This window comes from Aythya marila, assembly GCF_965140915.1.
Source record: "Aythya marila genome assembly, chromosome: 17".
NCBI lineage: Eukaryota > Metazoa > Chordata > Aves > Anseriformes > Anatidae > Aythya > Aythya marila.
Window position 1 is genome coordinate 7,491,096 of NC_139058.1, and position 16,356 is coordinate 7,507,451.

The following is a 16,356-nucleotide window of genomic DNA, read 5'->3' on the forward strand; positions in this document are numbered from 1 at the left end:
GCAGCTACCAGGCATGGGGGTGTTTCTTCTCGCCACGATCGTGCTGTGGCCAAGGAGAAACTCCATGCTAGTTGCTGCCTCCTGGTGCCCCCCAGTACGGCTTTTACAAGAGGAACCCCTTTGCAATCCCCAGCTCTGGCCCTGTTGGGGGTGCAGCAGCGCTTGCTTTGCATGGCCGTGCAGCGCAGCCTCAACCCGAACACTGAGCAAGCTGCCATAAGAGGCACCCGTGGTGCAAAGCTTGTTCCTCAGCCATGCAACGGGTTCGCTGCATGGCCCCTCGTGCACGGCGCTGTGCAATGCTCGCAGCTCAGCCCGTCGTGCGCGGCCCCGTGCAACGTTTGCTGCTCGGGCGTGTGCACGGCGGGAGGGGGGGGGGGCGCTGTGCGCGCGGCGTTTCCCGGGTGACGGCGGGCGCGCGGCTCCTCGCGGCAGCGGCGCCGCCTGAGGGCTCCCTCAGGGGGTGGCGGGGCTGAGGGGGGGTCCGGTCCTCAGGCGGCTCCCCCACAGGGGTCGGGGGCGAGGGGCTCGCTGTGTGAGGGGCTGTGGGCAGGGGGAGGTTGAAAACGGTGGAAAATAAAGTTTCTGTGAGGTGGAGCCCTTCAGAGGGGTGTGCCGGGTGCTCCCCAGGAGGCAGGTTGGGTTTTGGGGTCCCCTGAGGGTCAGGGTTCGTTCCGCAGGGTGAGGGGGAGTGAGGGGTAAAGTGGTGTTAGTCCATGGCTGCTGCGGGGTTACACCTCAGAAGGGTAGGAAGAAAGCTCGCATGGAGGTTTGAGCAGCAGGCGTTTGTTTTCGTGACTGGAAAAGTGGAATTATCGATAGCATAGGGAGTTAAAACACAGCGGTCCCCCTTCAGGAGCAATGCCAGCACCAGCTGCACCTCAGAGCAGCAAAGTTGAGGCACCTGTGGCCACCAGCACAGGTAAAAGTGGCAGGCCCAAGGCACCTTTGTTGCCAGACTCTGTTAAAACTGGTGGGGTTAAGGCGCTGGCAGCCACTAGGGTGTTGAACCCTCAGGATTTTGTGCGTGTTCAGGCTTTGCCTGGCATTGCTCAGAAGGAAGGGAAGGTCTTGGCCAGAAGCAGGACGATTTACAGAAGCAGTGAGCCTTCAAGAAAACAAGTGTTCTGGGAAAACTACCACAGAAGGCAAAAGCAATTCACGCAGGGACACTTCACCCCCATGGGGAAGCCATACCAGGAGCTTGGTGAGATTCTCTACACAGACCCAAAGAAACTCACCCTCTACTCCTTGGGACAGCTCGCCCAGGTAGGCACAACTTTCCTGTTTGTGTTTAAAATAAAAAATCAAGGAGGCTTTTCTCCTAAGTGCTTTATATACCCCTACTTCCTGGGAGAAGAATGACTATTTCTGCTTAATGAAGCGTTTGAAATATTCTATGCCTTTCTGTCAGTAATTGTAATCTGCTTTTATATTTGATGGAAGTAGGGTCTTCGTAGGTAAAGTGTAACCACTTTGACACATGTATTATGATTTTGGGAACTGATTTTTGTAATTTCTCTAAAGTTCTTCATGAGAGCAATTAAAATGGAGCAAAGATGATAGCAGATTAATGAATGAAAAGGAAAGTGTAGGATAATGAGCATACTTAAAGGAGAATACTCGGGGCAAGGTACGAGATCCATCTTGAGAGGTCCTTGAAGGAGAGGAATCGTGCTGAGGGCATGAGGATTAATAGGGTGTAAGGCAGGAATGAGAAATGGTGGTGGTTAAGGGGAGGGCATAAAGCTCAAAGTTGAGCATAAGAAGGGTATGAAGAGTAACGTGTTTGTGAGACAATTCACATAGGTACGGATGGCTTTGATGGTGGTGGATTAAGTATTTTCTTTTTTATTTTGTGTCCATATTTGAGTTTCTGGAAGGTCTGACAGGATTAGCTTGGAGTGCCTGTGTTTGTGAACATTGTTATTTTCTCCTGGTCTCCATGGTACTACATACCTGTGAACTCCCTGGGTCTTTTTCTATCTCAAGTTGCTTTTAAATGCAGCTGGAATCGTTAAACCCCAAGGACAAGGACCAAGCTGCTGATCCTTGAGATGAGACTGGAGCATTGTGCCATTTTCTTTCCATTCTGCCATTGCTTCATGCAAGGACATCTGGAGCAACCTGAGTTTTCTGTGCTCCTTCGGGTAGAGAGCAGTTGTCCTTGTGGTCTCTGTGCACAGAGAGGAGTAACTCCTGGCTCTACAGCCCACAATCTGCACATTCGGTCCCTGCGACTTTGAGCCTACTCCTTCTAATGGCGTGCCCAAGGGACACTCTCTGGCAGCTGCTACAGAAGCAGCATGGTTGTTATTTAGGGTAGGCAGGAACAGGAGAGAAGGTGCTGTTGTGTTGTGTGAGTAAAGGCTCCCAAAGGGAGTTGAGGTGTACCCAAAGGCTTCTGTGGGGAGCACTTTTTGATGGGAGAAAGTAGCGCCGTACATGTATTTTAGGGTCATAATTAGGGTTAGGCTTAGTGTCCCAGTTACGCCACTAAATGTGTAGTTGTGTGATTTGTGCTTTAGATGCATGAAGCTGAAGCTGTTGGGGGATATAATTGCACATCCTTCCTTTTTGCGGAGAACGTGGCTAAAAGCACTAGATAGTCTTGAAATATCAGGCTAACTATTTTATTTTCTCCTAAAGGGGATTGGTTACTGTGTTAGAAAATCTAAACGCTTTCTTGGTACTGAATCTGACCAGTTTTTGGCTTCCCTCCATCAGGACAGACTGGGGAAAGCCCTGAATTTCATGCTGTTCATACACCAAGTCTCACTACTGAAGCTACTCTGCAGATACCTATTTAAGTGTGTTTTTTCAAAGATACTAAACCAAACAAACAATGTATTCCTACTGCCTATTTGAAAAATACTTCATATATAGCAAAAACACAGGTTATGGGTTTTTTACCCCCATTGCCACCCACCCCAGCAGTCTCTGCTATTCAGAACACCTTGAGAAGATTGTAGGTCTACTGGATGTGTCTAATTACAGGTGTCTGAGAGCATAATATTCCTAGTGTTAAGAAATATGCTCTCCTTAATTATTGCATTTGTACTCATCTCTGCTTTCTGAGTTAATGTTTTCCTCAGCAAGAACTACAGCTGATGATTTGCAGTGGTGAATAAATTTTTTTGTAAACTGCAAGAAGATGATAAAAGGCCTGTGGGTTCAATGGGACTTGGGTATGCTAATATCTGCCAGCAGATTACACTTTGTAAGCTGGTATTATCAAAAATAAGATCTTAAGAGCTAAAAACGTTTGCATAATAAGTATGCTGGGGTAGCAACACAAAATGATGTGGACATTGGATATGTAGTAATTGCATGTTTAAAATCCTTTCTGTACATATACATGATGACGACAAACGTGTTTAGAAAAGCGATATGTTCATTGATGCTTTTTGTGTCTGTATTAAGTAAATTTGACAGCTGAAGCGTGGAATTTGAAAGTTCTGACAGTTGCATTGGAAACTCTGCTGTCCTGTGGTCACACAGGGAGTACAGCATCTGTCTTACAATACAGGTTCTAAGTAAAGCTGGGTCCATGCAGTGAAAGAATTTCTTTCCCATGCAGCCTGATGGAACAAAGTAACCCCCTTCCAAACTTCTAGTGGTACCACAGAGGGAGGGGGGAAGCTCAGCAAGTGGAGAAGTATCCTGAGAAGTTGAATGGGCCATGCATTTTAACCAGAGCAGCTACACCAAGCAGCTTCCCGACAGTTTTTAAGTTCTTGCCTATCAAAATTCCCTGGCCTGGGAGGGAGTGGCTGCCTGGTTCTGCGTTGTCAGTAGGTGTCTGTGCCTACATAGCGTGATGGAACCTTTCAAGCTTCCCTTACAAATAATTGCAAGTTAGTTTTGTTTGAGATGTTTTTTCCCCCTGTTCTCAAAGGTCGGGCATACATTGCAGACAGCGCTGATTCGTTAACAGTCAAAGAGTGTAGCTTTCCAGACAGTATTTTTGATTTTTTTTTTTTTAAGCGTTCAGAGCAACGTGTTAAAGGTCTTTTTTCTTATTCTTTAATGTAACAATGCATGGTGATGTTAGTCATTTTTTATCATGTTTATATAGCTTCTTTCCCTTAATTGCTATGACAAATTAATTTGTAAAACCTCTGTGGTGACTTGTTGACTTTTTACATGGGAGAAAGTTGGCTTTCCTGACCAAGCCCTAAAAACAATCCAAGTCCACAAAATCTTCAGTGTTATTAGTGTCAAAACCTGCTCTGTAGTTGTCATAAAAATCTATACTGTAATTGTGTGCTTTACGTAAATAGATCACCAGATAAGACTGACAACAGCATCAGCAATGAAAGGTTTTAAGCTGGAAACTGGAGAAGAAAATGGAGCAATTTCTTTCAAGAGAGAAATTACACTGATGTTATTTGTTACTGCTCCAGTTAAAGATCCGTCAGTTTCCAATCTAATACCTCACTTCCCAGAAGACTGAAAAAAAGTATTGCAAGGCAGAATTTAGAATGCAGGGAACCTTTTTGCTGCCAGCCATGTGAAGGTCAGTCATAATTCCTTATCGCTCTGGGAAGAGCAGGAAAACATTAGTGGTGGTTGTCTTACCAGTATCCCCAGAATAGGGAAGCTGGTCTGGCCAGACCACACGGATTCGGTGGCATTCCTAATGCTTTCTGAATTGGGTAACCAATCTGTGGTCATTTGATGAACCCAGATCTCATATATGCATCTAGGAAATGCTGTGCTTTAGTCTTTTTTTATTAAAAACAAATGAAATTAAATAAAAAGAGAAAACTTAGTTATGATAGATTTAGATTAGGTTTAGACGAAGCTTCAGAAATATCTTGGAACTTCTTATTCAGACAGTGTAAAATTTCAACAAAATCATAGAAGTGATTTATCTTAGCTAATTGCATATAGAAAACTGTGAAGGTGGTACTACAGTGAAGAATTCTCTGATCCTGAGCTCTTGCTTGTTCTCACAGGACTCCTTGTTTTATCTCTTAGAGTGTGAAACACAAAAATGGTGATACAAGTGAGACTGGAGATCAGGGCAATATGTTTCCAAAACTGATATTTTTTTAATTTGGCTTTACTTTATGACATGAATATTAGATTTTAGGTGGTACTCCTGACCTGAGCTGAACTACTGGAGAATGCTGTGTGCGATAGAAATAAAAGCTTTATGATTGCTGAATGAGTTTGACATATCTCTGGAATAGCAGCTAACCCGCGTGGTCCACACAATTTCTGTGCTATTAAATGCAAAACAGTCTAATCAGTTTCAAAAGTTCAATTTCTATTCCTAAAGGCTGCTTCCATAATGAATTAGGGGAAGCATAGCAAATGTAATAATGCATTGTTATTAAGGTTTTAGTAAACTTGCCAAATGCCAGGCTGCTGGTACAGTCATGGTGCATTACACTTGTGTGATTACATTTCAGTTGTCATTTTAGCAAATTGCATTGCTCACCTAGCTTTGGGAATCGATCTGCAATACTGTGCCTCGGGCAGGAGAGAAGTGAGTTTGAAAGGTGATGTTTCCCTGTAAATATTCAAAACATGAAGTTTTTTAGTGTGTTTAATGTCTGCTTCTCCTAAATAGTGCATACAAATACTCTGTAAGTTACAGAATGAAAGGAATAGACTCTTCATCCCATTTGAAGAATCTTGTGCTCCCCACAAGTGTGGCCAATTAAGTGTCCTTTGCTATCTGGAAGCACTTGGTCAAACGGTTATTTTGGGGTGAGAATGGGGAAAAAGATGTTTCATAAAACACTTTGAGATTTGACTAGAAGTGCCATGTAAGAAATAAATGGTTGTCACTGTTTGTGGGTGCAATTTGTTCTGTTTAGAACTTGCGGTGGACACTAAGGTTAACACTGTTTGTAATTCATGGATGAGTTTCTGGTTTATGTTCCTCTGTATTGCTCTGAGAGCACAAAGGAGTGTTAATGCTGATCTTACTGGGCAGTGGAGGATTTCCCTAATGCCATGTTCAGTGGAGCTATGTCAGAAATGCATACTGGGAAAGTAAGAAAACATTTTAGATAGGAAAAGCTGCGCTCTTTTTTGTATGTGGCATTTTTTATGAACCTCTCTGTGCATGTGATCACTAGTAGGAAGTAGTTATTTAATTAGGGGAGGGGGAGCATGAACAATGTGGAAATTTTTATAGCCACATTAAAAAAAAAAAAAAAAGAAAGAAGAACTATGTAGTAGTGTAGGACTAAGTTTGTCGATAGGTTGGGTTGTGCTTGTTTGTAGGAAGGATGTGTATATAGAGATCAGTTGCACATCCTAAATGATGCCAAAAACATTTTGCAGAATGTAGAGGCCATGTCAGCAGGCTGTGGCTAGCCATGGCTGGCAGAGCAGTACTACCTGAGTGTTTAGGATAGAGTCATGAAGAATAATGTATCCAGTAGAAAAAGGGAAGGCAAACTCAGATGGGCAGACAACAGTTTAAACAAGTTTCGCCAGGACAGCATGCTAATTCTCCCCAGATTCTGCATGGAAGAAGAGCAGAGGAGAAAGTATCCTTCTCATAACAAAGAGAAACAACTTCGGGGTAAGTTGATGAGAATGTGGAAATGTTGAAGTGAGTTCTGAAATTGGGCTTTCTCCTGCAGGCAAAGCAAATGAAGGTGGTCAGTAGTGAGGGGGAAATTATAGGATTTAAAGCTTGAATTTTACTTACAAAGGACAACCTTTTGTGTACAAAATCAGATCGATGGTATTTTGCTTTCCTTGAGACTGTAGGATGATGTCTTAAATTACAAGCAGTAGAAAGCAGCCCTGTGTGTGGCTAGAGTCACTTCTCATTATTCATGTGATGTCCGTGGGAAGTGTTAAATGCACAGAAGCAATGGGGGGAGGATGGTAAGCAGGGGGAGGACATAATGTAATGTCACTACACTCCTTGTAGTATAATGTGGCCTTTCCATTAAATTAACGTTATGCCATTTGCACAAAAGGAGAGCAAAGATGGAGAGTGTTTTTAGGGGACAATAGCGAAGTTAATTGGGTAGCTATGTAACTGTCACACTTTACATAAGAGCTCAAAAGCAGGATACAGGGAAAAGAGGTAGGAGCTGTAATGTTATTGTGGATGCTTTTGGTTGGAAAAAAGTTACTTTGTGTGGAAACTGGGCATTGAATTTGTTTGGGGTACTGTTTTGGAACACTGTTTTTTGTCCTCTCCAATGTATTAAGACCAGTTTTGACATAATTCCTCAATGACTTACAGCTAAAAGGTTTTCATGGCCTCTGTGCTAATCTGAGCATTATGAAAGAAGGATTCTGAAGTTCCTGTTGGTGTACAATCCTCAGATATTTCATCTCTCTACCTATCAACCTCTGTGGGTTAATCGTGGAGTAAGGCACAATTCCTCAGGTGAAACACTGCCAGACTATGGTCTGACTTCATTCACACCCACACAATTTCATTTATGGGTCAAAAGGTGCTTCATGAAGCAGTTGTGATGTTAATTTTAATCACTCATTTGTACACTCCATCCATTACTAATTTTAACATTAAGGATTATTTTTACCTTTTAACTCATAAAAGGCAAATTCTTGCTATGTTGCATTGGGCTCCAGGTAACAGTCTACATCTCTGCACTAAAGAGACTGCAAAACTGGCGTGTGTTTGTTTGTTTGTTTTTTGTAATGTTTTCTGTGCTGCAATTAAAGGTAGGTTACAGTAAATTACAGAGCCCACTGAAGTCTCTGGCCCTTTCTCATCCCGATGAGTGCGCTTTGCTGTGTCTTTGGCCTTGAGCTAATGCCTGTGGAGCTTCTGGGGGGATGAAATTGTGTGGTTCCTCACTTGTTAGAGCAGTCCTTGCACTGCAATCCTTCATCCTTAATGTATTTACTTCAGTGCTGACCTTTATGCTGCTTTACCTTGTTGATGCTTTATGTGTTGGGCTCAAATACTTAAGCATTCAAGAAACTGAAAGCCTTTGTCATATAACAGAAGCACGTTTATTTTTTCTTTTACCACTATCAGCAGGTGATAGGTTAACTACAGGTATACCACACGCTGCTTCAATTTTTTTTTGGTTAGGTTCCCCTGAAATGTTAGAAATGAATTCTTGGGGTCAGTATCTGCTAAACTGACAGCAGATCAAAGCTGTGAGACAAATTGCTCATCACAGTTCAGGGAGCTGAATCCTCCATGCAGACAGCTGTATCGTCGCTGGAGGGTTCTCAGGCACTTCACCCGCGAGCTCTGCCCTGAGAAATGCTGCCATTGTTCATTGGCGAAGCTCAGAGGTGGATTTCTGTAAAATAAACTGACTTTAAGCTCCTATCCGAGGCACTGCTGTGTTCTTGAAATTGTTTGGGTGTGTTTCTTGTCACCCTATATAGAGCTTGTGTCACTACGCAACAGCCTGCACTGCAAACAATGATGTTAATCCGTGAAAAATGAAAAATTACACCCCGGCTGTATCCTAATGATCCATTTCCAGATTCGTCAGAACAAAGCTTTTTTTTTTTCTTTTCCTCCTGGCTTTTTTCTAAAGGCTTGGAAGTACTGAATTCATTCAACTTTGCTGTCTGACATTCAGAAATCACCCTTGCTTGACAGTAAGTTTAGTTCATCTTTTAGTGAATGCAGATTCTAAAAAAAAAAAAAATAAAAAAAATTAGAAAAAAAAAATGTTTTCTAAATAGGCACCTTGCCATTTCATTTAGCTCATCAGAAGCGTTTGAATCTTTCTGTTTTAAACAAGTTGCTTCTGGTAAAATACTGTCTGTAACTTTTTCTCCTTTTGGGTATTTCATTTCTGGCTGTTCTCATCAAATACTGTTAGCTTGTATCACTTACATGAGGTGTCTGAGGTCTGAATTGGTGCGTGGCAGTAATTGGGAAGTCAGAATGAGTTGGCTACGTAAGATACGGGCTCTAGAGCAAGGCTTTCCATCACCTATTGGCTGTACTGGCAAATTGTATGAATGGAAGTCTTTGTCCTGTCTTGCTCTGAGGTCAACTAGAAGACACTATTGCTTGAAAACAGTGATTTAATGGCAGAATGACATACAGCCTTAAAACTAATGGAATACAAAATAGGAAATCAAAACAAAGACAGTGCTTAAGGAGAATGGGCCACAGATGCAATGCAGTCTGTGTGTGCAGCTGGCATGGCTATCACAAAATGTTTCTGAAAATAGCTGTCCTCTGGAAAGTCAAGTTTTTGTGGCTTAGCTGTGGCTTACTCCCTTATTTGTGTCAAATGTTATCAATTTGTATTGAATTTCTTTTATCAGAATTGTAGAGTAGTTCCTAAATATTAATCATTTTTTTTTTTCTTTTAAGTCACAGATAAAATAGTATAGGGCTTATTAGCAGATAATGTAGTCAAATCTTTGAAAGAATGCTAGTTAGCTTCATGTGATGAGTCAGCCAGATATAAGTGAGGTGTGCGTGCTTGCTAGTGTTTTAGTATGAGTTACTAAAAATCCCTTTTTTTGTTCAGTATATTGTGCCTAAAACCCATGCAGAGCTGTTTGCTAGGACCTTAATGTAGCTATCAAGAGCACTTGGGGCTTTGTCTCAGAACTAAAGGGTACTCTGATCTTGGAAAAAATCATAGCCAATAATTCTTTTCTTGACGTGGTCCGTGTTTGTCACGGACAAAGTTGGTGCCAGCTGGACTGTGGGTACCCTTCGTGCTGCTGTCACGGTATGGACTGTATTTATCCCTGTCAAAATGTAAACTTGGTCAGGAACTTTATTTCAGCAGAGTATGACCCTTAAAAAACATAGACTTGAGTGAAATTACCAATGGTTCAGAAGTTGCTTATCTTTTTCCTTGTAAAATTTGTTTTCAGTTTAGGTGGGTAGAATGTCCGTGTATGTCGTAACCAGTGAATACTCTTTGAATATTCCTTCTTGAAGTTGAAAACACTGGAAAAATGTGAAGAGATATGTCAGCTTTTTAAAATTCATATTTATTTTAAGGAAGTAACAAGAGTGGCTGCTTGGAAAAATAGACTGGAACTGTCAGTCCCATATTGTGATGTGCATGTGGAGAAAAGATGACTTTTTTAGGGCTGGCAGATGTGCTCTGTTCATTTTACAGGTCATTAAATTTCTCATTATACCAACTCAATCATCTGAGTTTTTTAAAGTATGATTTGGAATATCCAAAAGATTAGACAGTGTGCAAAATAAATACAGAAGTTTTTTCAAATTGTTTTGTCTTTCAAAATTAAAATGATAGATAAACTCCATAATGATCATACTATATTATTCTCATTGTCTGCCTACCCCATATGGAAGGTCATATCCTGAAATTAGGTATAGCACCGCATGCAGAGTAACACCAACCAACGTTGTATTTGTCAGTCAGTTCAGAGATTCTGATTAACGTGTCTGAATTCTTAGAGGAGAGAATCTCTAATAGGAATTTGTGCATTAGAATATTATCTTTCCAGGCATAGCTAGCAATCTGCATCCCTTTTAATACTACTACAAAGCGCTGTGATGGCAGAAGAGAATTATTGTTGCTAAACTTCTCTACCCTTTGTAGGGTTTTATATTTCCTAGTCAGTGAGTCTTCTCTGTTTGGGGGGGGCGGGGGGGGCAGAGAGAAGAATCCCCCCAACCTTCCCTCTCCCTGAACTGGATATAATGTGTTTTTTTCTTTCTTTCCCCCAAAAAGCTCAAGATTACAGACATCAGTGACCTCTTTTCCCCAAAGTTGCTAGTTGTGATATCAAAATAAATGTTTGACTGCAGAGTTTAAAGTTTTGTAGATGCTATTTGTGAGTAATGAGTAGCATAGAGCTCTGGAAGCTAAAGACACTTTATGCAACAGACATGTTTTTCCATGTTGTTGCTGTTCCAACCTCCCACTGGTCCTGCCCATCCTCTTTTAAGAACAGTTTCTACAAATCACCTCAGTCTAATAGGCGGGGCATGAGCCATGTTGGCATCAGGCTGCCCAGAGATTACACCTTACTCCCTTCTGAGGATTCGAAGTCATCATTCACATTAGAAAGCTTTCAGACTTTATCTACATAGGAACTGTTCAAAAGAGGAATCAACTCGGGTGGCATGACAGAGTGCTAAGTTGGAAGTCCAGGAACCCCCCTGTGGCTGTTGCAGGAGGCCGGTGTGCCCCAAACGGCTGCCCTGTTTGCCCCGTATGCACTGATCCTAGACAATTCTCTTATCTTGTTTGAGTGTACCTCTGTAGTAGTGCAATTAGTATTGGAAAATTTAAGTAACATAGAGAATGTATACTATTTTTTAAATATACATATATATACCTCCAGATTGGGCCATTCCAGAAATAAGTGCTAAGTGGACACACAGCTGGCTGCCATAATCAGGAGCCTAGCAGCTAGTAATTTGACTCAAAGTACAAGAAAGGGCTTGGAAAAATTTCCTCCTTAACGTTTTTACTCATTTACAGGAACTGAATTCTAATAAACCTTATGAACGTAAGCTATCAGGTTTTCCTAAGACATCAGTAAAATCAACCACATAAAACTGATAATTCTGAACTCTGTATGAGGCAAAGCTGGGCTTGCTTATGCATCCCCAATTCCTTCTACAGGCCAGCTTCAGGATAATTAGTTGCTCATTCTCTCAATAGTTTTTGTGTCCTCATACCTACTACAAAAAAAAACCTTCTTTCTTAAGATCAAGGAAGTTCTAATATCTAGCTTGTTTGAAACAACATGCTTCAGAAATCACAGCCAACTCTTTCCTTCTTTCCTTCTGATGTACTGGGCCAGCTGTTGTTTGAGCAAATTGTGCTATAAAGTTTGTCATATTGTACTATAATGTGTTTTCCTCTGTTGTTGGAGTTTGAAATGAATGTAGATATTATGAAAAATGCTCAATTAAGTCTGTACAGAATGAGATTTGCTATTTATTGACTAAACCAGTAGGAGTGTTGCATGTTTGTTCCCACTGTTTCTCAGAGAATGTATTTCAGGAGGAATAGATGCAGTAATGGTACTGCTTTTGGCCCCAAATCTTTGTTCTCTAAATGGGCTACAGCAACTTGAAAGACTCTGAAGTGAGTTTCTTTTACCTCGGGCTGTATAATGTATCTCAGTGTATGTCTGTAAGACATTGTCACTTGAATTTTTTCCATGGTAGGTCTGGCAATGATATAGGAAGTAGCTCATTGTGCTGAAGATTTTTCTGGGCCAGTGATGGTTCTTTTAGTAGAAGTCAGGTCTGTTTCACTGAAAAAGCAAATCAACTGTTTTGGTATGTCTGCCTTGAATCAGACCTATTCAAAAACATGACATATATTGCCACGGGGGAAAAAAGTGCTGTAATATTGAATTAAGAATTATTCTGAAATTCTTGCTAACACGACTGTGGCCTTTGAGAAGAAAAGGCTCAAATCTTCATGCACTTTATTTGCTGGATTGTTCCTTCATCACTGCCCTGCCTCTTCTGTCCAATGTGTAAGGATTACACATTAAATTGGCATTGGCAAAGTGGAATGATGTATTACCCCCTGAGTGAAGGACTTACTCTGTATATAGTTTTAAGGTGTAAGCTGGGCAGGAGGGGAAGAAGAATTCAGTTACTGCTAGGGAAATGCTACAGCTCAAAAGGACAGCTCGCTATTTAAAAACAGGTGAGGTATCTCCATCATCCAAAGCTGCCTTTACCTTTTTGTTTGTTTGTAGAGCTTCTGTTTTTATTCATTCTAACTGCACTTCTGTGAAACATTCTTTTAAGCCTTTCAGTCAGCACAGGGCAGCGTGAAGATTGTTGCACATTGCTTTACTTTATCTCAGTCTCTGGTGCCAGTTTAGCATTTTGCAGTCTTTTGCTGTTGCCAGTTAAAGTAACTCCTGACTAGAAGGCTTGTGTGTGTGGGGGGGGGAGGGGGAGGGGGAGAGGAAAGGTCATATCAAAACGCAATTTCTTTTACTCTGTAAACTCATGGAGTAACTACACTGTCCTGCTCACATATGAATGCCAAGACTTTTAAAGGAACTGCTTGAAACTGAAGACCTTAAGGTCCATGGGGAGTGGTGGAGGACACAGAGAAAAGGGAAGAGAGCGAGGTGCTAACAGTACACCTGGTATTCAGTTTAATTTGATGTTCAGCATCCACATGATCAACAGTTGTGGCATATTAAATTAAAACCTGGTTGAGAAAAAAGGAGATATTCAGAAATCTGCCTCCTTTAGTTTTCTTCAGTGATAGTCAGATGTGCTGAAAGATTGAGTCAGACTGTGGAGTTAGACTTCTAGCTCAAGTCAAGAGGTGAGCTTTTGAGCTTCAGAGACCTGCTTTCAATTCCATGCCCTTTGTGTGTGTATTCTGTGTGACCAGGGACAAGTCACTTACCTGGTTGTACCTTCATCCTTCATATATACAGACTGACATGTATTGCGACCATTAATACTTTAGGTGGTAAATTGCTGTAGTAATGGGGACCCTGCAGGTACTACAGGTAAACAGGTTCTGGAGTCTTCACTGCTCTTGGATGCCAGAGTAGCCCTTGTGGTCCCTCCATCTCTGCCTTGCTTGCAGATAGTCCATTGTGCTGAAAGCCAGCTGTGTTTGGCTACACGTCTGTGACCTCCAGGTGTGACTGTTGCTACTCGTCTGTGGTACAAAGCCAAAGGAGATGTAGGATCTTGGTCTGTTTATTAATACAAGTACAAGAATAAGCGCTATGCCTTAAACTGCAACAGCAAATAATTCCTACGTTGCTGTTTAGTAGATAAAAAGAAAGTGTGGGAGAAACTGCAGAAGTTCAGAAAGAAACAGGTGGTGCTTTTTGTTTTGCTAATCCTGAAGTGGTGACTGGACAGTTTAAAATTCAAGTAAAGTGTTAACAGTCTTCACAGCTGAGAACAGCGTGTGTTGGCCAGGATCAATTATTAACTTTTGTATGCACTGCTTATTTATTGAACCAATATCCTTAACCCTCTTTCTTTCTTCCTGTAAGAGAAAAGTTCTTTGGTCTTAACATGACCGAGCTTTGTAGTAACTTTCAGTTTTTGTTTTGTCCTCTACCAGGTGGCAGTCATTGTGCTTTCTATTCTGTGGCTCTTATTGATTTGGTCAAAAGTAATTAAAGAGATAATTCGTTCTCAATTACATTTCCCTGAATTTCCTGGGGCTGGTAACTCTGCTTACCAGCTGTGTGTTCCCCCAACTCATTCTCAAATTAACTTTGTTTTCACTATGAAATAAAACAGAATGGCATGTTCTTTATTTTGTTTGTTGCTTTTGGATTGAATAGTGACTCTGTGCTGTAGAAGGTATTGATCTGTTAATTTTATTATGTACTCCTGCCTCGGTTCATGAACTTTCATGTTTTTAGCATAGCATTCCAATAAGAAATCATGTGTTAGACTAGCAGAACTAAGAAGCTAATTTTTTAGAGATGTTAATAAGGGTTTCTGTTTTTTTGAGTTTCCTTTGTTACTAAGTGGATCTCTTCAGCACTTTGTAAGTTATTTTAAACTACTAAATGCAAGAAGGAAATGAGCATTATTGTGGTACGTGAGGGTTTTATTTTCTCAGTTAAATACTGTTTACATTAATTTCTAATACAACAGACTTTCTGGCAATCCAAAAGCTTTTTAGGATATTTGGTTTTCTGTAAGCAGATCTGGGGACAACATTTGTAATTCTAAATTGAGTAGAAGTAAATATCTAGAAAACAGTAGTGAAGGCTAACTATTATTTTGATTAACAGTATGCCACCAAAAATATAAATAAAAGGCTTTGGGAGAGCTGCATAAGCCTAAATTATTGACATGTTGCCCAGAGACCAGGTAAATGGCAGAAATATGAGGCATAAAGAGACATGTTGTATAGGAGCAGTTTTCTTTTATGTTTACTTGTAAGGACACAATTCAAAACCTTTAGATCATGGAGTTTTCAGATCATCCTATAATGAAATGGTTTTACATAGACTGTAAAGATGGCAGGTCAAATAATGTAGTTGCCTAAGGGGCTAAAAGCAACTGGGGGGTAAATACAATGGCAACAATGGCATTACAGTCGAGATTAATTTGATCCAATTATTTTTACATAATTTATCCCTTATCAGAATTAAGTAAATATTCTTTGGAGAAAATAAAATGCAAAGAGGATTTCCCAGAGAAACTCCCTGAGGATAAGCTGAGGCAAAGTGATGGAATAAACAATAATAAGCTATAAGGCAGGGGGTTAGAACTAGGTGGACCTTAGGGGTCCGTTTCAACCCAAAAGATCCTGTGGTTCTGTTTTGGTATGAAAGCAATGGTCTTTCTGTACGTATGCTTTCCACCGCTATAATAGTTGAATAGTTCATAAAAGTTAATGAATAAGAAATGTTGTTTTCCCCATTTTTGGATATGGGGAACAGAGGCCTAGTGAGCTGAGGTGCTTGTACCAAAATTCATTTAAAAAAAAAAAAAAAAACAAAAAAAAACATGGGGAGATAGGGGAGGGGAAAGCTCTTAGTGGCTGATGGAAAGTGTTAAATGTTTTATTTAGGATGTCAGAGGAAGTTTGATAGAGATGAAATTGAGTCTACTTATTCTAAATTTCATTCTTACACCTTTACTGGTAAACAACCTTTCTCTCACTTAACAGGAAAAAGGAAGGAGGCAGCTGAAATGTCTTTATTGACAGTAATATGTTCGTTGGAGCATAGAAGGAGAGTGGACGGAACTGGAGCTCCCTCCCTCATTAATACTATGGTGAAACAGAGGGATGAGTACCCTCCTCCTTCGATAGTGGGATCATTTCTGACCAGAGACCAAGGAATGGAAGCTGCTGTAATAGCACTTAACAAGTGCTCCCCTTGGCAGCAGAGATTCTCAGCTGCAGAGTGCTTTGAATTATTGATATGGTACAGCACAACCTTAACAAATCAGGTGTCTTGTGTTTGAGGCTGAGATATATTTGCATCTGCGGATTTAGTTGTGGCATAGCTTAAGCTGGAGCACTAAAATAACATTACTCCTAGAGCAGACTTAATTTTCTGCAGAATATTCTTACTGAAGTCCTTTGCCTAGGAGTCTCTTGTGTTTAATTTAAAATTCTCTTTTGGCCCTGATGTCTGTTCCATGTTCCCACATTCTAGTGAAAGGGCAAAAAGGGTCAGTATTGAGCAGCAGCAGAAGCAGAAAAAAAAATGCATACCCTGAGTACTTGGCTAGAATGCATGCTTTAAAAATCAACATTTAGAATGGTACCTGCAGAATAGCAGTAATCATCTCTGTATGGAGTGCTTCACGAGAGCTTTCTAAATGTTTTTGTAAAATTAAAAATACATTTCACCAGGTTGGGCTTGCATCTGGATGACTAAATGGGTGGCTTGTGATGAAGCTGTGCTGATTTATTTTCATCAAAACACAGTCACCTTTTGCAAATGTAATCATAA

The 16,356-nt window shown here is 40.8% G+C and overlaps 1 protein-coding gene across 1 annotated transcript in view; it reads left to right on the forward strand.

Moving 5' to 3' along the window:
* The first annotated feature begins 854 nt into the window (after positions 1-854).
* Positions 855-16,356, forward strand: part of CCDC60 (coiled-coil domain containing 60) — a 58,175-nt gene continuing 42,673 nt past the window's right edge. Inside the window, exon 1 of the mRNA XM_082774456.1 lies at positions 855-1,269. Within this exon, the coding sequence (XP_082630582.1) occupies positions 862-1,269 (408 nt within the window). The 5' untranslated portion in view covers positions 855-861. The remainder of the gene's footprint in view (positions 1,270-16,356) is intronic.